Genomic DNA, 23,629 nt, shown 5'->3' on the forward strand with positions numbered 1-23,629 from the left:
ATGAATAGCCTTGTATCGTTTGAACCTTAATATCTGCATATGACATTACTCTCGCAGTTTTGATTGTCATGTCATTAATGTCATTTATGTCACGCGATGCAGTGATGAATAGAGTACTAATGTGTAATCGCGTTTTTATTCAGTTTGTCCTTTGGGGTCTGCCGTCGTCGATGCTACTCATGCTTTCCAAACATTAACCGAGCTCCGTTCGCTGGTCCTAAAAATGGCGAACGTGGTGCTGGAGTTCAAGGCGTCTGCCGGTGACTCCGACCCACAGACTCGCCCAATTCTGATTATTGGACAGCATGCCAACCTTCAGCAAGTTGAGTGGGGCCAGATTAAAGGCAAACTCCAGCCCGTTGTCAGCAAAGAGGTAACGCTTGCGGGTGTGACAGTCACGGCTTACTAATGCTAACTAAGGCTTAGCTAACATAGCGAGCTAACCTAAGTGACCAGCACACTAGCCACTCAAGTCTCGAAAGATACACAAATGAAAATTCGTGATCCAGCCGCTGCATTTCCATTATTTTTTAAATCACTTAACAGAACAGTAACCAATATCAACTACAATTTTAAGTAAATCTGGCATTTTCCACCGAACTGTTACTTTTCATACTTCACGTGCCTCATGAATTCATCTCTTTTAGACATGTAAATGTCATTTCACAAAGTTAACGTCCCTAAAATTGTAGATTTTTGTGTCAATACTTAAATGGGGAAACTGTAAAATCCTGTAAAAATCCAAATGAGTAGGCGGAACTCATCCGTGCTGCTTGTGTAACAAGGTCTATAAAAGTAGGATTGCGATCAAGGATTTCTGGCAGTCATTACCTCATGGTTTTCGTTCAGTGCTCAGAACTGCTTTAATTCATTACCTATCTCAGCAAGACAAGGCACCTTTATTTACATAGTGCTTCTCATACACAATGTTAGGTGTCTCCATGGTTTACATGATTAAAAGGGGAACATGTAGAACGTGTATGAAAAAGAAAACGAAAAAGAAATGTACAGTACAGAAATAATAGATCTCACTAGAGTTACTAAGCTAATGTACAGTCCAGTAAAATATAACTGTTAAAAGACTTCAATCGTAATTGAGTTGGGAGGAAAACATTTTTTTTTAACTTGGATCAAAAAAACAATGAAAACTTGATGTCGACTTCACTTCTGATATTTAAAAAGAAATCTCTGACATTAGCTTTCAAGTTGTTTAACAACACCTAATTTAAATGATTTGTCTGAGTTTTATTTGCTTGATCTGTAAAAACTAGTCCAAGTTTTGAAGAGGCACATATTTAGCCACGTTCTCTGAAAGCCCCGAGGCTCCATCTCCTAAGCAAGAGGCAGCGGAAACTGAACACGTAGGAAGCCATTACTGTACTTCCATCTTGGAATAAAATGGCAGATTGTGAGAAAAATCAGCATTAAGGAAAATACTAAATACTAAGAGCACCATCCCCACACAGTGAAGCATGGTGGTGGCAGCGTCAAGCTGTGGGGATGTTTTTCAGCTGCAGGCACTGGGAAACTGGAATAAGTCCAGGAAAAGGATGGCTGGTACTAGATAGGATTTAAGATTTTGGGGACCGATCACCGAGTTGAAGAAAAACAACAACAAAAAAAGATCACCGATCCGATCACACGATGGAGCGATGTCTATTTTAAAGGGGAAATCCAGTGGTTTGCATTAACAATGCAGCATTCCTCTGTCTTCCCGATCAACCGATACTGCTATTTCTTCATCAGATGAGGCTAAATCCGAGAAATCAGGGCTGGGCATAAATAGTCTCCCATGTAATCAAGCCTTTGTTGCAGCACGTAGCACATAATATCCGCGCACGTAGGTCATGTGACTCGCGAAAATGGCAGCGCCCCTGAAAATTCGTCATTGTCTAAAAATCTTCTCAAAGCACTATTAAATGAGAGAGGATTTGACATCACATTGTCAAGATAGAGTACATATTACATGACCTATTGGATACATTGTTAATCCAAACCACTGGATTTCCCCTTTAAATGGCTTGTTGATTTACTTTATATACTTGTGTACTATATACCAAGTATCTTCAAAAGTATTCTCCATTCATGTTATCCATTCTAATCAGTCATGTTAAACCTACATTTCACGTTGTGAGGCATCAAAGCAAGATCATTCCTAAGGGATTGTAAAAATTTGACATTATTCCTAATGTTATAATTAAACAGAAACCTGATACATTCACATTTTTAGGCATATGTACATTGGTTAAATATAAGTTACAGTGGCTATAAAGAGTGAACACCGCTGTTAAGTACTATTTTATGTGCTCCAAAAGCAAAACAAAAAAATAAATAAAAGATTTTCTTTGCTTTTAACCTGTCCAAGATAAGCGCATGAATCAAAATAAATCAATGTTGATCTTGTGATGTGAAAATAATTCCATAATTCTTATCATGAGAAATGAAGTTGTGATCAGCACATGTTGTTTTCTTTCAGATCTGGCAGGCTGCTCTGAATACTTTGAGCCCCAAGCCCACCGACAGCTGTCCTCTGTACCTTAACTATGCAACGGTGGCTGCCATTCCTTCGAGGGTCAGCAGGCACAACAGCCCCTCTTCTGCCCACTTCATCTCCCGTTTGGTGCGCTCTTGTCTTCCTGGAGGGAACAACCGCTGCATTGTGGTTCGTACCTGCACTGCAACCGCTTCAAATTTGACATTCATTATTTGAGACGAAAATCTCTGAAAAATTTCACCCAGTGGATGGAGACGCTTGACGTATGTGTGTTTCTTCTGTAGATGGTGTGTCATCGTTCAGACGTGTTTGCATCATCCTGTGCAATTTCCAGAGCGTTCCCCATCTTCTCTCGCCGTTCCGCATCCTCACGCAGGGCCGAGAAGAAGCACGTCGTCGTGGAGTTTGTGATTGTCGGCCAAGACGCCAACCATCTGGATGTAGCTGAGCTTGAGGTGCTGCTCTTCTCACGTAACCGTTTTCTCACATACAGTAGTTGTTGTGGAAAATCAATTTTGACCACCAGCCTTCTATCAGCAGTAACGTTTGTTTGTTTTTTTGATAGAGGAGATCTTTAGATACTGTTTGTAAACATTTTTTGAAGCATAATTGTAAACTGAACCAGAAGTAGAAAACAATTCTAAGTCATTATGTCACACAAGACACCAGAAAATCTCATCAAAAAGAATAGAAGGACTAGAGGAAATAAAGCAAAAAAAAGAACATTGTGAGGAACCAAATTGGTATCTGCCGATTAATTGAGACATGGGTGTGAGTCTGATTGCTCCCCCATACTGAAAAGTCTCCTTGTGATTAATGCGCATGCATTACTAACAGGGGAACTCTGGGTACAGAGCCAATACTTACTGGGAAACCCCCCGCTATCATTCCTCCTCGTCCTTCTTCTACATAGAGGGAGCTAACATACGTTATATCCTAACACTAACCTAACCTTAAAAGAAAAGTTGATAAAAAGATATGCACATATTCGTACGTTCGGTGTGTTCGTCTTTCTGAGACGTCCATAGTGTTACGTGTGAATTTAGACTGACGTCCCCTTTGTTCACACCAGTAAAATACCACAAGTCAGTTGTATTGCTTTTCTGAGAATTTAATCGCACACACATCAACACAACACAAACACGATAAAATGGTTAACACAAAATAGGCGTTCAAGAACAGAGTAGTCGAGCCACAACGGCGAATAGTCACCAAAGCGAGTGTTCCCAAACAAGCAAATGTTTGTCCCAGCGGCTATTCCAAGTTAGATAAAGTTCCAGCCGGTCCAAAAACGAGAGGCAGCCGGCGTCCGTGTAGTTAGCGTTCCGAGCAGCGTAGTTTCCCAGAGCACCGGTGAGAAGAAGCCTCCTTGTCTGTCTTTTTTGTCCTTATATAGGCACTCCTCGAAACATTAGCGAACATGAACGCTCGGCGAGAAGTTTTCGAATGGCACACGTTGAAGCATGGATGGGGACATTTCAGACTGGCCGGAAGTTTACAAAATATACGCGCATGCGCATTAATATGCGCACATGCACGTTAATCACAAGAAGACTTTTCAGCACCCGGAGCGCTCAGACCATCACAATGGCATTTATTAGAGTCGAGGCCATTTGTCTTTTTATACCGCTGAAGTCCTGCAGTGAACCATTTTCCCATTTTTCAGTGTCTGTCCAACGCCGCAGAGGGAGTGCGACTGGCAGCTCGCATTGTGGACACGCCGTGTAACGAGATGAACACGGACCACTTCTTGGATGTGAGGAGAACCAACAACGACAGTACGTCTCGTCAACCTGTCAGGACACTCAATCTTTGTGTTTCAGGAAATCAAAGCAGTGGGAAGTGAACTCGGAATAACTCCCGTGATCATTCGTGGTGAGGAGCTCAAGGAAAAAGGCTTTGGAGGTAACGTGTGATTATCTAGGTCACTGGTCTATGGGGATCGTTTGGCACTGGACTACAGAGAAAATAATTGTTTCTTGATTTTAATTGTGTTTTGAAAAACAGCTAAATGAATTCCTCCTCGCTTTTGCGTTTGGCTCTTTCGCTTGTCTTTGTCGCAGTTGAACATCATACACAATAAATATAAAGCAAAAGAGTAATATTGTTGTGATTTGGCATAAAAGAAGAGTTTGGAATTTAATTTTTACAAAATGCAGAAGTGTGGATCAGCCTACCCACTGAGATATCTAAAGTGACTTTTGTCATCTTTTACACGAGGGCTTCTTTTTGGTCATAACGCATACAATTCTCTGCTCAGAAAAAACCTTAATCTGACCATTCGAATGGTTTTTTTTTTTTTTTTTTAATTGAAACCTTGTTCCAAAGTAAACCCCTAAAACCTCAAAATCCTATCCAACATTTTTTTTTGGGTCCAGTATTATAGACTGAATGATAACTGTTCCTTTCAGGTATTTATGGGGTTGGCAAGGCAGCTGAGAGTCCTCCTGCATTAGCAGTCTTGAGCCACACACCAGATGGCGCCACTCAGACCATTGCCTGGGTGGGAAAAGGCATCGTGTACGACACCGGAGGACTCAGCATCAAGGGAAAGGTAGTTATTTTGAGGTTTGTTTTTTTTAGTCCAATTAAAGCCATAATAGCTTTTCTGTATGCACGTATTTCTTCTTCTTCTTTTTAATTTTGGCTTGTCCCGTTAGGGGTCGCCACAGCCTGTCATCTTTTTCCATCTAAGCCTATCACGTGCATCTTCCTCTCTTAACGCCCACTGTCCTCACGTCTTCCCTCAGAACATCCATCAACCTATTCTTTTGTCTTCCTCTCGCTCTTTTGCCTGGGAGCTCCATCCTCAGCACCCTTCTACCAACATATTCACTCTCTCGTCTCTGAACATGTCCAAACCATCCAAGTCTGCTCTCTCTAACCTTGTCTCCAAAACATCCAACTTTGGCTGTCCCTCTAATGAGCTCATTTCTGATCCTATCCAACCTGTTCACACCAAGCGAGAAACTCAGCATCTTCCTTTCTGCTACCTCCAGTTCTGCTTCCTGTTATTTCTTCAGCGCCACCATCTCTTATCCGTACATCATGGTCGGCCTCAGCAGTTTTATAAACTTTACCTTTGATCCTAGCAGAGACTCCTCTGTCACATAGAACACCAGACACCATCCGCCAACTGTTCCAACCTGCTTGGACCCGTTTCTTCACTTCCTTATCACACTCTCCATTGTCCTGTATTTTTTACCCCAAGTATTTGAAGTCGTCCGCCCTCGCTATCTCTTCTCCCTGTAGCCTCACTCTTCCCCCACTGCCCCTCTCATTCATGCACATATATTCTGTTTTACTCAAGGTAATCTTCATTCCTCTCTTTTCCAGTGCGTGCCTCCATCTTTCTAATTGTTCTGTATGCATGTATTTAAAAAGGCAAATTACAACTTGAGAATTTAGTGACCATAAGTGTCCCGTTACCCCCCGATTTGGTCTAGACTACAATGCCAGGCATGAAGAGGGACTGTGGTGGAGCTGCCGCCATCTTGGGAGCATTTCAAGCTACTGTAAAACAGGTGAGTTAACGGTGACGGGTGTTCAACTTTCTGTTTGGTCTTTCGGGTCTGGGACCTTCGTGGTAATCCCCGCTTTCGTCTTGTTTCCCAGGGCTTCAAGGATAACCTCCACGCCGTGTTTTGCCTGGCAGAGAACGCCGTGGGACCCACTGCCACACGACCTGATGACATCCACACACTCTACTCTGGAAAGTGAGTATAAGTTCAAGACTGATATTAAAACTTAATTTTAGCCAGTAGCCTGAGCAGAGATTGAAACACATTACCTCAGATATGTGAGGTGTGTGTGCCTGCCATTTATACACGATTTTGCCCAAACTTAGTAAAGTATATCATACTGCAGTAACATCAGCAAATGCTGCACATAAACCAAGAAAAGATTATTTTATTACAGTAAATATGGCTTGATTAGCAATAAAACGTCATACCAGAAAAAATCTGAGGTCCTGACTCATAGTCTGGAAAAAAACCCTAATTTCAACCATTTAAAGTCTGTTTAGTTGACTAAATTTAAATGCAAACTAAGATGTGCTCTGAATGACTTTCAAGAACTGTGGAGATCAACAACACCGATGCAGAGGGAAGGTTGGTCCTGGCTGATGGAGTCGTGTACGCCAGCAAAGACCTGTCGGCTGATATTATTCTGGATATGGCCACGCTGACTGGTGCGCAGGTACAGTTTTTTTTTTTTTTTTTAAAGTGCTCACCGTGAGACAGCAAAGTCAGCATTGATCGACCATCTTGTCTTTTGGTTGGTTAGGGGATTTCCACTGGGAAGCATCACGCAGCCGTAATGACCAACAGCGAGCAGTGGGAGACGGCGTGCGTGCGTGCCGGGCGCAGCAGCGGCGACCTCGCCCACCCTCTGGTTTACTGCCCGGAGCTGCACTTCACCGAGTTCGCTTCTGCTCTTGCAGACATGAAGAATTCAGTGGCTGTGAGTAGGACTCGGACTTGCAACTAAATTCATAGAAAAAAAACCTTTGTGTCATTTCATCAATGTTCAGACTTCACCTGTCCGCAATGACGGTTGGAGCTTGAAGTCGATAAAATGGCAATCACGTTTTTTTGACATGAATGACACGGACGCCTCGTAAAAAGCACGAGGTGAGGAGACGTCCGGGTCCGTGCACTGGTGCCTGAAATGTGTGGAAATATTTGACTGAAAATGAGATCTGACACATGGTCAATAGCTGGGTTGCACGTGACGTCACGCTTGTTCCCGGGTACTTGCCCGCCTTTGTTGCAGTCAGCTGTCCATCGTCATCATGTCAGATTTTTATTTTGCGTCTCTGGATGTGGAAACCGCAGAAACAGCCATTGATTGTGATTTTTTTTTTTTTTTTTGTATTTATTTATTTTTTTTCCGTGTTCCAAGATTAGATTAGATTGCATGAAGGAGACGATACAATGGAGTTATGGGGGAAAAACGGCAACAAAAGTGCCTTGCAAATATACGTGCTGATCTGAACGAAGCTCGAGTACACAAGGCAAATGGTTATTTAAAAGTCTCTTCTAATCATTTTGTAAGCGGTAAGCATGTGTATTTCTAGGGTCCGGGTATTCTACGTCACGTTAGTCTTTCAGATCCTTTGAAAGTACGTCGTTGTGGAGAGTATACGGACTGATACCTTCACAGATTTTGATTGTTTTTTTTTTTTTTTTTTTTTTTTTTTTTTTTTTTTTGGGACATATCTAGCTTTTAGCTCATCAGCAACGCTTAGCTTGTGTGTAGAAATGGCAAGGATTATCACGTGATTGCAACCCAAGCATTGGAAACTATACAAGTCTGTGGTCAATGTAATCCAACCACAAATGCACAAACGCACGTGCCAAGTCGCCAAACGTCTTCCTTTAGATGATACAGACATGAAAATTAGCATCTGTTGGCAATGACTGTTCTGCCGCCCTCAAAAGACTAAACAAAAATTATCCAGTTAGTTTTGCCTTAGCCTTTAACACCCTGACAGCAGTCAGAACAAAAACTGTACTCAATTTGTTCTCTTATTGTCGGCTTAGCTGGCAGAATAGAAGATGAGTGGCGCTTTCTTATTTCTCCGTAAATTCCATTTCTTGTGGTGACATATGTCCTCTTTGCCATTATCAGCATCTTACTGTCGTAGGGGGGGGAAGCCAAAGAAAAATCAAAATACTCTTGCTGAATTCATCTTCAGGGGTGTTTAGGAGCCGATCTTAGTATTTGAAGTAGGTTCGTGTGGCGGTGGAATACTTTTAACGCCTTTTCCTTTTTGTCAGGACCGAGAGAACGCGCAGAGCTCGTGCGCCGGCCTCTTCATCGTGTCGCACTTGGGTTTTGATTGGCCCGGTGTGTGGGTTCACGTTGACATCGCCTTTCCTGTTCACGCTGTGAGTACCCACAGTGTGTCCGTACTCTGATTGGACAATGTATGTCTGTGCCTGCGTGTTTAAAAAAAAACAAAAAAAAAAACCTAAACGTCTCGTGGTACTTGCCTCGGCAGGGGGAGCGAGCCACAGGATTCGGCGTGGCTTTCCTGATGGCCCTGTTCGGTCAGGCTTCTGATGACTCCATTCTGAACCTGGTCTCACCTCTGGGCGCTGCTTCCAACATGTTAGAAGAGCAGATGGAGCAGGACTGCAAAAGGAGAAGATTGGTGTAGGGCACGGTGGCGCTCTCGCGAGTTCTGGACCACTCTGCGGCCACAAAACTGTCAGAGCAAGTGCACATTTCGATTTGGGTTCATTTGTTCTAATCTGTAATTCTGCCCTCTGTTTGATTATGTTTGGCTCAATAGAATAAAACAAAATGTGGTTGTCCGGCTGAGCTCTCAAATCAGCTCTGTTAGAAAATTGCTACAGCGCAGTAAAGGAAATAAGCCCTTGTAACATTGGATCCAATTAGGAAAGGATTGCTCATTGTGTTTTATTTTGTTAAAGACAGCAACATATAAAGGAATCTGAATATGATATATCCCGGTGATGATTGAGGGGATCAAACAGATGACTACTGGTTCAGAGACTGTGATGGCACAATAAAAAAATGAAAAAGATGATTTTTTTTTTTTTTACTTGTAAGCTTTTGGTGACTGTGTAGGTAAGTCAGTAAATGAGTTGCGCTTGGGTGCCGTGTCTGTGCGTATTTGTTGGGCCCCTCTAGGCTCTGACCCAAGTTTGGGAGCCTCTCACTGATCTTAAAAAAAAAAAAAAAACTGGATGGCTCATTGGCCAATAAAACTGAAGTCGCCGTCCACCATCTTGATACTCCCTAAACAACCATGCAGACCTGTGCAGCAACAGTGATTTAAGTGTGTTAATCGCATGTTTCGTGACTGTGAGAAAACATTCCACAGGTAAGTTAGAAAGATTTACACTGACACTGTTAAAGTTTGGGAAGGGTTTTTTGTTTTCTGATGAGCTTAATTCACTTCAACAAAGTTTTGTTTACAGTTCACTGTTTTTTGTGAAAAAGCGATGTAAATATTTTCCTAGACTTCATCAGTGGATGAGGAAGAAAACATTTTCTGTGAAATTTTAGATGAATTTCATAAACAGAACTCCGCAAATTGAATTTGTTTTTCAAATGGGAGGACAAATTTCTGTCTGAAGTAAAATGTTGCAGCGACAACAAATGAACAATATTTAGCATGTATTTTCCCATTGCATGTCCTTATTTTCAAAAATATATCTGATTGACATGAAATTTAATGTATTTATGATGAAAAAAAATGCTTTGTTTTTTGCTATGTTATGCTTCACTGCGTATTTTGGGAAAAGTTAACATTTCACGGCAATCGGGTCCTAGGTAGAATGCAAGGTTTCTTGGTAATCACTTAGGCTTTTTTGGCTTACCAAGTCGTATCAAAAGTCCTTCATGTTACTAGAACTGAAAAAATGTCAAGCTCACACGACCAGTGTTAATTCTACATGCCAAACTTGGAGAAAAACCCCACCATAATCCAACCTGTAAACAATGTCCTTCACACATTTTGGGAGTACCAAGATGGCGGCCAATGGCTTCAACTAATTGACATACCGCTTGATGTGTATGCGCTATCCAGTCTTTTTTACGTCTACGTGGAATTGCAGGTTCTCCGAGCCACGAGATGGCGCTGTAGATATAATCAAACCATTTTTGAGCGGACCTGACGTCCGGGCGATTCCCCGACTCGTCAATTTTCGTGTCAGGTGATGTTGACGCAAATCTGGAAAATTAAGTAAGCGGTGAAACCAGTTGTGCGAATGGCTAACGCGGCGCCCGGGGTTTTATTTTCTGTGCTTTTCTATGTTGTCTCCGCCGGACTGTCTTTGAACAACAAGGAGCCTTGTTATGTCCCAACGCCGCGGAAAAATGGCTTCGGATTGAGGTAAATGTTGAATATTTATGTTGGATAATCATCGACAGGGTTGGCAGCCTGCACCGGCGCTCACGAGTTTTTTCTCCAATGACTCCAACATAAAATGCTTATAACGTCTATTGCTGATGCTGTATATGCATATGATTAACTCTGTTTGTAATTATGTAAACGTTACCTGGTTTAACTTCACTAAGTATCTTAAGATTTGATATTAGGTCACGTGTTTCATAATTTTGAAGAGTCGCTTGTGTGTTAGTACAAAATCTCAAGCACAAAGGAAGCTTTAAAACTTTTTTTCGTTTGTATTTTCTAAGGTAGCTACTTCCTATAGAGTCTTCTTAAGACTAAATTTAAAACAAAATCAAATGAATAACTTGAATTTAAAAATAATACAAAAGAATATATATTGTTTGTCATCCACCCTTCCCTTTATCATAGTGTCCTGCCTTCTTAAATTTAAATGAGCGCATGTTTCTATGGATGGATGGATCCCACGACAAATATATTTTGGCCATTTTCAGGAGTTTATTGAACTCAACTTATTTATATCAGCACGGTAGCTGAAATGCACACATGAAATATGATTAAAACGTTTACAACCAGCAAATCTAGTGATCAGATATTGCTTTTTTAATATATTTTGGGACTCGTGAGCAGTTGTGGGTTAAATGTTTATACTCTTTTTGTTATAACCGTTATGCTGAGGTTTTTCAGTCTTTAGAACGGCACGACAGGTCGGACGACATCTCCTCACAGACCGGATATGGCCCTCGTACTGTAGGTTTCCTTTCCTACCCCGGCATTGAGCGTTTGTGTTGTGTTTCTCTTTCCAGGACCTCGCCTCGTCCTCACGAATATCTTAACATCTCTGATCTGCCCAAGTCGTGGGACTGGAGGAACGTCGGCGGGATCAACTACGTCAGCACCACTCGCAATCAGCACATTCCTCAGTACTGCGGCTCATGTTGGGCTCACGGCAGCACCAGCGCAATGGCAGGTTCGACCCAAGATAAATGTGCCTTTAAAAAAAAAAAAAAAAAAAAAAAACCCTCATTACGAATTATAACGTTGGTCATTATGGTACTATCTGAAAGAGCTACGTATTGAAGTATGTGTTATGCCCATATTTAGTCATGACTGCATAATTTCCTCATGTCCTCAATGGGGCTCTGCTCTGTAGCCAGAAGTGTCCTTGAGTGATATCGCGCATCTCTGCACGTAGCTAACCTTGCTGAATTGTATCATGGAAACTTTGTAATAGTCCATTGCCACCTAGAACCGATTGAGACAGAAACCCTTTCTAAGTGGAAATCCCCAATGTCATGCCACAGGTTTGATACCGCTCATTGTCCGCCCTTCTGACAAGATAAAGGATGTGTGCCATTGTCTGTAACCCATAAGTGCCCGGAATATTCTTTAAGTAAAATCCTTCCAAGAAACTGTTCATCGTCTCCAGGCTTTATTTGGATAACCAACATTCTCACGACCCGAAACTAAACGAACACGCGGAGGAGTACTTTGAGAGATGTGACTTGCTGTGAAAAGTTTGGGAACCACTCAGATGGAGTTAATTGCTTGGTCATGAGACAAATTACTTCTGAGACATGGTACCACCACCCTATATACTTTTTGTGACGCTTTTCTTTCGTGGTGCATGTACTGTATGCACCTTGGTTAACTGAAAGTTTAGTTACATGGGTACAGAGAGGACTATTCAAGGTAGAAAAAGCTTAAGTGTGACAATATTGTACTGGCGGTTTCCCCAAAGTCATGCTTTTTATTTTATGTCCAGATCGCATCAATATTCAGCGGCAAGGGGCGTGGCCATCCGCCTACCTTTCCGTGCAGCACGTGGTCGACTGCGGGGAAGCCGGCAGTTGCCACGGTGGGGATCACGGTGCGGTGTGGGAGTACGCCAACACCCACGGCATCCCGGACGAGACGTGCAACAACTACCAGGCCAAAGATCAGCGTGAGTGAGGCTCCCGGCGGCGCGACGACGACCGAGTGGCGTCTCATATTGTCCCGTCTTCCCTCCGTAGCGTGCAAGCCGTTCAACCAGTGCGGCACCTGCACCACGTTTGGCGTATGCAACATCGTGAAAAACTACACTTTGTGGAAGGTGGGCGATTACGGCATTGTCAGCGGGAGGGAGAAGATGATGGCGGAGATCTACGCCAGAGGACCCATCAGGTTGGTTCAGAAAACTCAGAATCACTTGACGCATGGAATTCGTGCTAAGAAATATCGGCACCCTGTTTAGTTGTCTATCCATCCATTTTCTTTTGCCGCTTATCCTCACGAGGGTCGCAGGGAGTGCTGGAGCCTATCCCAGCTGTCAACAGGCACGAGGCGGGGTACACCCTGAACTGGTCGCCAGCCAATCACAGGGCACATAGAGACAACAGTCACACTCACAATCACACCTAGGGGCAATTTAGTGTCCAATTAATGCCCGTTTTAGTTGCATATTTGTCAAAATAAAATCCTCACTATTGTGGCATTTAGGAAATGCAAATGTTTTTTGGGGTGATTATAATTGGCCTAAAACAGAAAATGTTTGGTCTGATTTCATGTCAGTCAGTCTTGTTATACTTATTGCACCCCTGGGGTACCAATATTTCTGGCACAACTCAATAAATTTCAATATTGTAGAAAAGTTCTTTTATTTCAACTTTGTGAAACTCCTACAAATGTGTTCATGCCAAATTACTGCCTCATCAAGTATTGTTTTGGTGCCAAGAAATTATGTTAAAGGCAGTTTAGGCATGTTATGTATTGCTTTGTTGCCATCTTTAGTCAATAATAAACCTATGCAAATTAGTCACTCTCCCTGGGAGGGTTTGGTCCCTCTAAGTTAGCGATGAAACAATGCATTTGAAACAGAACAGAAAATAGTTTTCAAAAGCCAAGGGGAGGTGCGTTTATTTGTGCAGCACCATTCATACAAAATGCAAATCCAGTGAATTACTGACACAAATAATAAAACAAGATGAAATGACAATATGACAAGTCTGAAACTAAAAAGCAGGATGAATTGAAGCAAAACCGTCAAGTGAAAAATTCAAATCGCAAAATTAAAAAACGTTGCAAGGAGCATGAAATATTTTTGAGATGAAAAAGCAGCAGTTTTGCACTCAATTTACAAAGAAAAAAAATAATTTTCTTGTATACTTTTTTTTTTTTCAAAGCAGCCCCTATATTAATTTTTTTTGTTGTTTTTAACATGCACTGCTTTCAGTAACAAGACTGAGCAGAGAGGAAGTAGTTTACTTAAAAAAGAGTTTCCAACTTGGTAATTATATACATGATGTTTAGCAACTTTTTCTGATCCCTTGAGTGACCATTCTTCAAAAAGCGATGAGCGATACCTTAAGAAAAGCTTTAAGGAAGAAGAACAAAAGACTAAAGTAGGGAAATTGGATTGGAGGTTTAAGTCATATGACTCAACGCTAAACTGTAACCTCAAAATTATGGCGGCGTGATGTTGTTTGAGCGTCATCATCTCAATTTGTGTGTGCAGGTCACATTGCAGGGTCTGCTACAATGTTGTACTGTAATATACAGCAAACCAACAGTAATATTAAAAGTCACCAGCATTGGGACTAGTTACATGTAGCAGGTTTAAAAAATATATATATATATATATAAATAAATTAAAATCGTGAAGTTTCACTTTTTGAATTGAACACCTGTACTGATTTTTATTTTTTAAACAATATTCAAATGCTATGAAACACACTTGTCCGTGCGTGTCCTTATACCAGAGCAGCTTTATTGTATTATTTGCAAGTAATCTGTGATCTTTGTGGCTTTTAGCTGCGGGATCATGGCGACAGACAATCTGGACGCGTACAGCGGTGGTCTCTACTCTGAGTACAGGGAGAACGCCGTCGTGAACCACATCGTGTCAGTGGCGGGGTGGGGAGTAGAGAACGGCGTGGAGTACTGGATCGTAAGGAACTCCTGGGGAGAGCCGTGGGTAAGCGCTTGTCCCAAGAAGTACAAAGTAATATTATTCGAGAATGTGATGGCCTAGTGTTGAAAAATGTTGTCGTTTTCAGGGTGAGAAGGGCTGGCTCAGGATCGTCACAAGCACTTACAAGGGAGGAAGCGGGAGTTCCTACAACCTCGCACTGGAGACAGACTGTGCCTACGGAGACCCCATCGTCCCGAAAGACTACTTTGTCTAGACGTATCAGGACTCTGCGGATTCATTTTTTTTTTAATCATAACTGAAAAGGGAATGTTGAATTCTTTTTGTTTAAAGTCTATTTTAAATTTGCCAAATGAATGGCACCGATTGATTTTCAGAGATGCACAGACTGTAGAACAGTCTTATATTGTAAAATCTTAAATCAGGTTTAGCGCAGACAAAGCAAAATCCCCACGCAATAGAAAACAAAGGCTGACATCAAAATCAAATATGCTTCACGTCTTCAAGTAAAATAATAATAATTAAAAAAAAAGCATTTAGAAATGCATGCTGAACCACTGTCACGTTCTGCTGTTATGCGAGTCCTACACACCTGATTAAAAGTGTGCCTTACACGAGAAACCTCATGATTCAAGTCTTTTTCCTCACAATGTGAACATGCTGACGTCAATCTTCAAAGTGATGCTATGTAACTTTCTCACTTACTGTGATGAGAGATGGAGCTACACTGCAGAATATGAAATTGACAAGAATGCCGATCTCACACATTTGATCAGATCAAGAAGTTGACTACAATGGCCACAAAAAGTCCCAAGTCGCATCATCTCACTGGCCAGTCCGAGAGGTGTGCTTCATCAGATCTTTATGATGCAGAATGTCCTTAATTAATCATGATGAAATTTGACTTGCAATGAGCTGTAATGCAAAAATTAACAAAGCTAATTAATTTTCAAAAATCAAGAAACGTATTCAGGTCTAGGCTAACAGGTGAGCACCAGAAGGGAAAGAGGAAAAAACAAACAAACCCAAAACATACCAATAAACTCCGCGACGGGGTCATGTTCTCCTTCTGCCCGAATCGTTCCTGCGATGCTGTCGTTTTCCAGGATGGGCAAGAAGAGCTGAACAAAGTCCGACGTGTACGGCGGTGCGATCACGTCCAGAACCTTCGTGAGAAACAGGCACAATCGGTCAGGTTTATGTACAGACAGTTTACTGTGGAACCTCAACATAATGGACTAGTAGGGGCAGAGGAGTCTGACGTAGCCAAATGTCCATTACATGAGCGTCACTTTTTTTTTTTTTTTGGGGGGGGGGGGGGGGTGATATGCACCCATACGACTATACAGTACAAAAATATTTTTATGTTATATAATGGATGGATGTCTCATTCATCTTTTCATCTGTAAAACAATTGTCTTTAGATACCAAAAACAAAGGAATTGCCCTATGCCGTTCTAATACTTTTGTAGGGGACTATATAACCACCCCCCAAGTCAATACCCCACATTCATCATCACTGCCACATAACCATGCCTTTCGGAATTTGATATATATATATATATATATATATATTTTATTTTTTTTTTGTAGTATACATCCCTCCCATTCTCTGCCCCAATAAAGAGTGGCCAATTCTGGAACCAACAGACTTGTCAACAGCAGTGGAAATGACAAATGGAAACTTTTTTTGACCACACCAGACTTGAGCAACATCAGTTACACAAGAGCTTGTTTTATCAATGTCCCGCTGTATATTCATATGCCACCGAACCAAGGTCCAATTCCAGCTTTGACAGAACAAGAAAGGTCTGGTGAACGACATGCGTACGCAGAGACGCTGACTAACGTACATACATTCGTGCTCAAAATCATTTTACACCACCATGGCAAATTACTCTACATTCATTTTAAATTTACCCCTATGAAATGTGGGCGGAGAAAACCACACAAGTATGGTTAACATGCGAGGCTGGACCCGCTTTCAAGCCCGGCACACCAGAACTGTGACGCGGACGTACTTGTGTGTGTTCAAGCGTTTACCTCGGTGACAAAATAGCGAATGAGGGAGATGTCGGTGTTGAGCTTTTCCAGACACTTGCGAATGTAGCCAACCACGGGAAGAACGTAACCACGACTCAACAGATGAACCATCCGGTCCAGGAGGGTCTTCTTGAGCTCCAACTGGAAGGAAAGAAAACGGTGGCCTTGGTTAAACCTTCTCATCACTTTTGAAACCTGAAGGGGGAAATCAACAGATACACAAACCTGCTCCATCACGTCGAGCTGCGAGTGTTCCGTCTCAAAGAGCTTGATGAGTAGTTGGAGGACCTGAGGATGGAGCAGCTGGTGGCACGTGCTGATCTGCCAGGGAAAGAAACAACGTTGACTTCCCGTCGTAGAAAAAGGGCTCACCTTGTATGGTACCTCATCCAGCAGAGCCAAGTGGACAGGGGTGTGATCAGTCTGTAGCTGAAAGTAGCGCGGCTCAGACACGGTCCAGTCCACCCACTTCAAAACTCCCATGGCCACCACTGGGAACCTGAGCACACGTTAACACCCAATCTCATCACATAATTGTGGGGGGTGCTCGCGATGAAAATTGTGAACCAGTGTTGGGGTGAGAAATTGTCAACGGGGGGGGGGGGGGGGTGGGTGGGGGGCGAAGGGCTGAAACCGGAAACAATCCACCTGACCCTAGTTTGAAAACCACTGCTTCCACTCACCGTATGCACTGGTACAGAGTCCCAAGCTCGGCCACCAGCTCTGTGGCGCCTTTGTTCTCGTTGCAGCAAAGGTTGTGCACCGTCTCGATGGCCTTGGAGGACGACTTTAGTTCATCCTTATTTATGTTGACACGCTTGTTCTGCAGTCAGAACGGAAAGATCAGCTCAGACCATTGTAAATGCAACCCAAAGTGTTTGCGTTTGAGATTTTAGCACAAATTTGATCGAGTCAAACCTTTTTCCACGTCTCAACCACACTGGCAGCGTAGGCCAGGATGTGGATGTATTTGTGCTTGTGGTCTTGGTTAATCTTGGAGCCGGGCTTGAACAGCGACTGCATGAAGAGGTCCAGAAAAGCGGGCACTCTGATCTGAGGAAGGCCAGACAGGAAGCCCTCGTCAAAATTTACATCTACAGCCTCATTTACATCGAGCCGAGACATGTGGCTTTTTCATCATTCTGCTTGGACTCTCTGGGATTTAGAAATAAATTAGTACTTCATTTAAATTCAAACAAACCATGGATAAATCCACATTTAAATCACAGTTTACAATCGTGTGTAAACGTGAAAGTGACGTTGAGAGCCTTTATTTTCCGACGCCGTACACTGAGGTTCAGGAGCAAAAATCACACTCACCAGGTAAAACAAATATTTGAATTGGGTCTTATTGTGCCAAGTGAAACAGTCCTTTTGAATTCAAGTGCAGGGGTTAAAGAATATGAAGGGCGGTGTTTCCTCACCAGCTCCACAGGAGGCGGGTCCATGCTGCTGAACATCTTAAACAGCACCGTGATATCGGCCGGATTCAGGGCTCCTTTGGACAGCATAGCACCCAGCGCCTGGCAGGCACGAGGGTAGGCTGCTGCTGTACCCAGCGCAAGCGTTATCTGACTGGCGTCGTGGCCCCTGGCAGGGCGAAACCGTAGAAAGGAGCACTGCTTCATTAAGAACATGTGTGCAATCAATGAAACCAAACACAACAGTTCTCAGAACGTTTTCAATGACAACTGTCAAAGCAGAATTTAACACTTAGCACCTTACAGAACTGAGCAGTTAGTGAGTTGAGTTTATTTTTTCCTAAATACCTCTTGTGTGCCGACTTCTGTACTTCCTGACCGATCCGGCGCACAGCGGAGCCGCCTTGCTCTTCCTGCGCCAGGATTGACATCATCGCCTGAGCGAAGAGGTAAGTGTGCTCACCGTGACACACCATTTTCTAAGGAGATGAGACCAAAAGTAAGAGACGGACCACATTGGAAAAAGAAGAACCATTGGGTGTTTTCTAAAAATGATCCACAAAATCTATTCAAACTCACCTGGAATTTAAAGGTCAAGTGTCATGAAATGGATGATTTTTAGTAGGTCATTAATGAAAAAAAAAAGCAGCCGGTACGGAGCCATCTGTTTCTTCACCACAAAACATGATTTTGACGTATGTGTTTTTTTTGTAACTCCCGCCATGAAAATCCTCTTGAGAGATTTGTTTTCGACAAGAAGCAGGAAGTGACGTTGGAGGCAGTAGCGCGCTCAAGCGGACTCGTTTCTTTCTATTAGTTTTACCTGCGGGAAGATAGCTCATTGTCCCTTTGTGTTAGCCAGAATGCCAGCTCGTTGCATTGCTGGATATTGCTCGAACACTCTTCATAATTTCCAAGAGACCCAGTTCATTGTGAAAAATGGATTGCACAGGTGCAAAGGACAAGAGCTCCGTGGGTTCCAAATGACAGATAGATGTGTATACAGCTATTTAAAAAAAAGGAAAAACAAAAAATACAATACAAAAAACAATAGTTGGGGGGGAGGGCGTAATCCGTAAGTCAGGGGTGCTAAATGTGTCAACGTGCGCATCGGAAGGCTTCCGTGCAGCAGCCGCTGTAGAACGGCCTCTGTAGGCCTTCTGAATTGCCACCGGCCTTGTTAACAAGGCCGAGCCAGCCGCCGGCCTTGTCGACCGGGGTGGCTTGTCGCGGCGCCAGGCCGTGGTGGCTCTTCTCCGCCACGGAAGTGCACTGGATCGGATGGGGAGGTGGTTTAGCTGCGGTGTCGTTGTCGCTATATTGCTGCGTTATTTTTCATCACCGCTGCATGGAGGTGGATCAGGTGGGGGAGGCGGTTTGGCCGTGATCCGCATATCATTTAAATATGGCTCGAAACAATAGGGTAATATTGCCCCGGTAACTTCACTCAGTTGTGAGATGTTGTCTTCTTCAAAAAGCGCTTCCGTGTCAGAAGGCGCTTGTTGTCTCCCACAGTAGGGTCCACCGTGTGTTTTCAATGGCGAATGTCCGAGGTGACGTCACGGATAGGGGATGGAGCCAATATGGCGACCACTTGGATGTCGTCGAATGACACTTCCGCAACTTTGCGCATGGATGATGCGCTCTCCGTTCATATTTATTTTTTCATATGGACATTGATGTGAATAATGTTATATGTATTTTTCATTAAAATATCTATTTTAGAATGTTTATAGGGATGACACTTGACCTTTAAGGAGAAATGGCTTCAAACTGCTAAATGAATGGATCCATAATAAATGTGGATGGTAACAAATATAACAACCTTGCAAAAGCTTATTGATGCCCCACTAAACATTTGTCCAAATGAAGGCTAAAAATATTGGACTATGGATTTCTTAAAATGGGCCTCACAGCAAATTCTGGCAGGTTCTTCTCCAGGTTCTCCTCTCCTCCATCCAGCAGAGTGGCTAAAGATGTCCTCAGTACTCGAGAGAAAACCTCCAGCTGCTGGCATGCCGTTGACACACTGGTGATTTCACCCTGGTAACCCGCGTCTGAAATCAGCTTAAAAAAAAAAAAAAAAAAAAAAAAAAAAAGTTTACATCATAAAAAGAACTGGCATAAAAAAAAATACCTTGACAGTGAAGTTGAGCATCAAACAGTCAGGATGAGCCTCGGCCAACTTGTAGAAGAGGTCTCGCCAAGTCGTGTGAGCGATCATCTGCTCCAGCCAAGCAGGAGTCTACAGTACAAACATAAAAAAAAAAAAAAAAAAAAACACAAAAACACGCAATCTTCAATCTGACTCAACACATGATGCTGACGCGTCCTATCGTGGGTAAGCTGGAGAAATTGAGCACAGCGTAGTTAAAATAACTTTTTCACAAGAGGGTCATTTTTATGACATGGCACACTGAATTTCCTGTTCAGATTTTATTTACCGTAATTTCCAGCCTATAAGCCGCGACCTTTTTCACACGCTTTCAACCCTGCGGTTTATGCGGCTAATTTATGCATTTTTTCTAACGGCTGCAAGAGGCCACTCAAGCGGAAAAGGTAAGAGTGAGACCGGTGGAATATATGTGCCGAGGAAGTGAGTTTTACCGTTTTTTTTTTTTTAAACCGGCCCTGTTAGCGCTGCGCTAATGCTAGCAGTGTGCAAGCGTGTTGCTACTGTGTTACTGCCGTGTCTCAGTGATTTTTACCGATGTTTTTTTTTTTTAACCAGACCTGTTAGCGTCACGCTAATATTAGCTTTGCAATACCGTTAGCGCCGCTCAAGCGTGTTGCTGCTGCGTCTGGGTGAGGCTTATAATCAGGCGCGCTCTGGAGGCCGGAAATTATGGTAATTTATCTGAGTGTTTCATTTAATTCCTGTATTATTATCTAAATTCGCACCTCTCCCTCTACGGTGAAAATAGAATCTGCTTTCTGAGGGTCGAAGTGTTTTATCAGCAGACTCTTCAGGTGATTTTCAACTCGTTCTTGTACTTGCGCAGGTTCGACACCTGTAAAGCACATGACAATTCCGGCTGACGGAAAAGCCCCACTGCAGGCACAGCGCCGATGAGCAAAGGCCGGGTGGGATCTACCGACCCATCTGGATGAGCCACTCGGCCAGCAGGTTCACAGTCTGAGCCACGGCAGAGTAGTTTTCCGACAGAAGCTGGATGACATGTTCTGGAGAACCACCCGCCTGGAAATACCTGCAACGTAAGAGTTCAGCTTTTATCGTCCTTATCCTATTTTGTAAATAAACTGCCACGACTTGGACGACAGCTGCCTGAAACTGGGAGGAAACACACGGATGGGTGTGTACATTTTGAGGGTGTTAAAGATGGCAGGCTCCATGATGTAATCCCTGCTGGAAAACTTCTTCAGACAATCCTCTTGGATTTTGCCCAGATTCTCAACATCAACGTATGCATCCTCCTGGAAGAAAAAGGCAAGACGGTCTTTATGGTTTATGTTCCTGCAAAGTGCAAGCATGATGTGGTTGCAGATGTTTGCACACCCTCTTATGACTGGGGACGTGACCGTACTCAGAATTAACCAATTACTGTACATTCAAACTCATGAAATGGATCATCAGTTCAGCTATTCTCGTATGTTTTTCTTGACATTTCAAATGTCACAATTTACATCACAAGCTAAGGTATCCAGAACGCTTCTGTGGCCTGAGAGGGTCACATTGTTCAAATGCGCTTGTGACATACTTGGCAAAATAACGATGATTCTGAATGAGTCCATAGGGGAACGGTTCAAAAGAAATTTCAAGGCATTAAATATACCATGGCACAGAACACAGTTAAGACAGTCATTATCAAGTAGAAAAAATACAAAACAAGGATATGATCAAGAACTGGACATCCCTACAAAATTGATGAAAAAAAATGTGAGGAGGTTAACTCTAACCCAATGTGAGGTTTGGGAAGCTGCCAACATTGCACACTGAATGAACTTGAGAAGTTTCTGTAAAGTGCCCACAACAATCATCTTATGTCTTGGAACTCGAATTTTCGCAAATGCATGTGGGTAAAATTTGTTATGGCCTGATGAAGCAAATCCAGAACTTTTTGTTGTTGTTGTCGTCGATTCTGATTCCGAATCAAAACACAGACACATATTGAGGGGGTGCAAACCTATGAAACCAAACGCTTCGTATTTTTTCCCCATCCCTCCTTAGTTGTAACAGTTTTCGAGCCAATTAATGGCGTTAAAAAGTTCTGAAATTACTTATTTTGGTCAGCTCGAGTTTGCAAATAAAGCTGAATGAATGTACATAAACACATCGATTTATTACAATGTAGAAGCCATTCAAGTTACATGCTCATTGCTTAAAAGTTAAAAGTAGAAACTAGGCGAACCTAAACAATGATATCTGCCCAACGGTTACGAGGACAGTGTTCAATCGCAGTTATATCGCTCCCATTCAACCGTCATGCTAACTAACAATAAGTGGTCAAACAGCAACAAGTCTTACCGTGTTACCGTCCGGGCCTTCCCAGTCCCCCGGGCCGCTATAATATTCCTCGTCCATGTCGACGGGAACCGTATAAAGTTCAACTAGCTATGGTAAAGAGTTGTTTGTATCCTCCCTGACGGCCAGTGTGGAAAAGCACGAAGATGTGTTGGGAAGATAGCTAGGCGGCTAGCTGGAGGAAAATGGCGAGGTGGCCGTATACACGATATTCCCCGAGTTTATCCTGTCAGGCACAAACTAACTCACTGGGGTTTTGTTCTTAAAGCGAAATACGCGAATTTAATTGGAAGGACGTCCTTTTCTATTTCTTTGTTAGGGGTCACCCCTTGGGATATGCTGTCGAGGAAATTCTGCATATATTTGTTTAGAATAGTCACAAGGCCATAGACAACATACACATACATGATAATGTTCTGAATTTACGTACTCAAGAGTGGAATCTGGACCTGTTAACCTGAAAAATGTTCTATTATTCTGTTGTAGGAATAAGAAAGCCCAGGCCGCCATAAGCAACAAAACCCGGTTTGATGCCCATGACATCAGTGTTTTGACTGGCCAGCCAACGAGCTGGATCTAAACCCCACTGAGAGCTTATGACGGGGCACCAGAACCCCAGAACTGACAGAACCCATTAAGGGAGTCTAGGCTTCCATACCTCCCAGGCAATGCCACAAGCTGACTGTCTCAATGCCATGGTGCAACAAGTCAATGATTAAAGAAAAGGATTCCAGCCAAGTTTTGAATAACGTGGTTTAGAATACTGTATACTAGATTTGGATTGAAATACATATTTAAATGTTTCTGAAAGGATCTGTACATTGATTTATTGGAACCCATAGTTCTTAAACCACAACTATTTCTGTAAATGGATAGGTTTCCGATTACGCCATCTTGGTGATAGGTGAAGCATGAAGTTTTTTTTCTATCATTAATTTATCCGATTGGTACACGGATGGTGGTGACGTCATTAGAAACCTATCCATTAGAGTCTAAAGTAAACGCAATGCCAGTCTAATGATTAGACCAACCTATTGTGTTTACTTTTGAGGTCCCCCACACTTTAGGTAATCTGATTTATTTTATTGATGCAGTGAAGTGATGGTGCAGGTCTTTAAAAAAAAAAAAAAACCTGTAGGGTGTGTTTAAAAAGAACATAGTATGGAAGTAAACATATGCCACCAGGATTTGAATTTGAAATGCCCCAGAAAACAGGATTTCAATTTGAAATGTCATGATCACATTTTCAATAGTTGTATTTCAGCGTAACTTTTCAATGTTAACAATTTAACTGGCTAGAATTCGTTATCTAAAATTCACCGTCTGTGCCACGAGGCAGGGTTACTTCAGGTCGGAACCAAACAGCCAGCCAATCTAGTTACGCTTTGTTAGT

The 23,629-nt window shown here is 42.6% G+C and overlaps 3 protein-coding genes across 6 annotated transcripts; 2 read left to right on the forward strand and 1 right to left on the reverse strand.

The window, feature by feature from the left end:
- The first annotated feature begins 139 nt into the window (after positions 1-139).
- Positions 140-9,050, forward strand: npepl1 (aminopeptidase like 1). Its single transcript, XM_061833735.1, has 12 exons — positions 140-373; positions 2,477-2,662; positions 2,779-2,949; positions 4,161-4,250; positions 4,318-4,399; positions 4,906-5,048; positions 5,941-6,018; positions 6,110-6,210; positions 6,568-6,691; positions 6,779-6,955; positions 8,275-8,385; positions 8,499-9,050. Exons 1-12 carry the CDS (start codon positions 224-226, stop codon positions 8,655-8,657), a joined length of 1,572 nt encoding a protein of 523 aa, XP_061689719.1. The 5' UTR covers positions 140-223; the 3' UTR covers positions 8,658-9,050.
- A 1,113-nt stretch (positions 9,051-10,163) lies between these two features.
- Positions 10,164-14,910, forward strand: ctsz (cathepsin Z). The gene is made up of 6 exons (XM_061831564.1): positions 10,164-10,361; positions 11,186-11,349; positions 12,145-12,324; positions 12,395-12,545; positions 14,172-14,334; positions 14,417-14,910. The coding sequence occupies exons 1-6, from the start codon at positions 10,237-10,239 to the stop codon at positions 14,543-14,545; spliced, it is 912 nt and encodes a 303-aa protein (XP_061687548.1). The 5' UTR covers positions 10,164-10,236; the 3' UTR covers positions 14,546-14,910.
- A 149-nt stretch (positions 14,911-15,059) lies between these two features.
- nelfcd (negative elongation factor complex member C/D) lies at positions 15,060-22,919 on the reverse strand. 4 transcript variants are annotated; one of them, XM_061831561.1, is made up of 15 exons: positions 22,667-22,919; positions 21,040-21,188; positions 20,853-20,962; positions 20,655-20,764; positions 19,891-19,998; positions 19,668-19,820; positions 18,102-18,232; positions 17,757-17,922; positions 17,251-17,385; positions 17,016-17,155; positions 16,717-16,831; positions 16,558-16,653; positions 16,333-16,473; positions 15,326-15,455; positions 15,060-15,204 (listed from the first exon to the last, which is right to left on the reverse strand). In XM_061831561.1, the coding sequence occupies exons 2-15, from the start codon at positions 21,105-21,107 to the stop codon at positions 15,170-15,172; spliced, it is 1,638 nt and encodes a 545-aa protein (XP_061687545.1). In that variant the 5' UTR covers positions 21,108-21,188; positions 22,667-22,919; the 3' UTR covers positions 15,060-15,169. The 4 variants fall into 4 exon arrangements, with proteins under 4 accessions (XP_061687545.1, XP_061687547.1, XP_061687543.1 ...); XM_061831563.1 differs by having other exon boundaries at positions 21,076-21,188; positions 22,667-22,916; XM_061831559.1 differs by lacking the exon at positions 22,667-22,919 and adding an exon at positions 22,240-22,640.
- Positions 22,920-23,629: the final 710 nt, after the last annotated feature.

The sequence above is a fragment of the Syngnathoides biaculeatus genome, chromosome 10 (assembly GCF_019802595.1).
Source record: "Syngnathoides biaculeatus isolate LvHL_M chromosome 10, ASM1980259v1, whole genome shotgun sequence".
In the NCBI taxonomy this organism is placed as follows: Eukaryota; Metazoa; Chordata; class Actinopteri; order Syngnathiformes; family Syngnathidae; genus Syngnathoides; species Syngnathoides biaculeatus.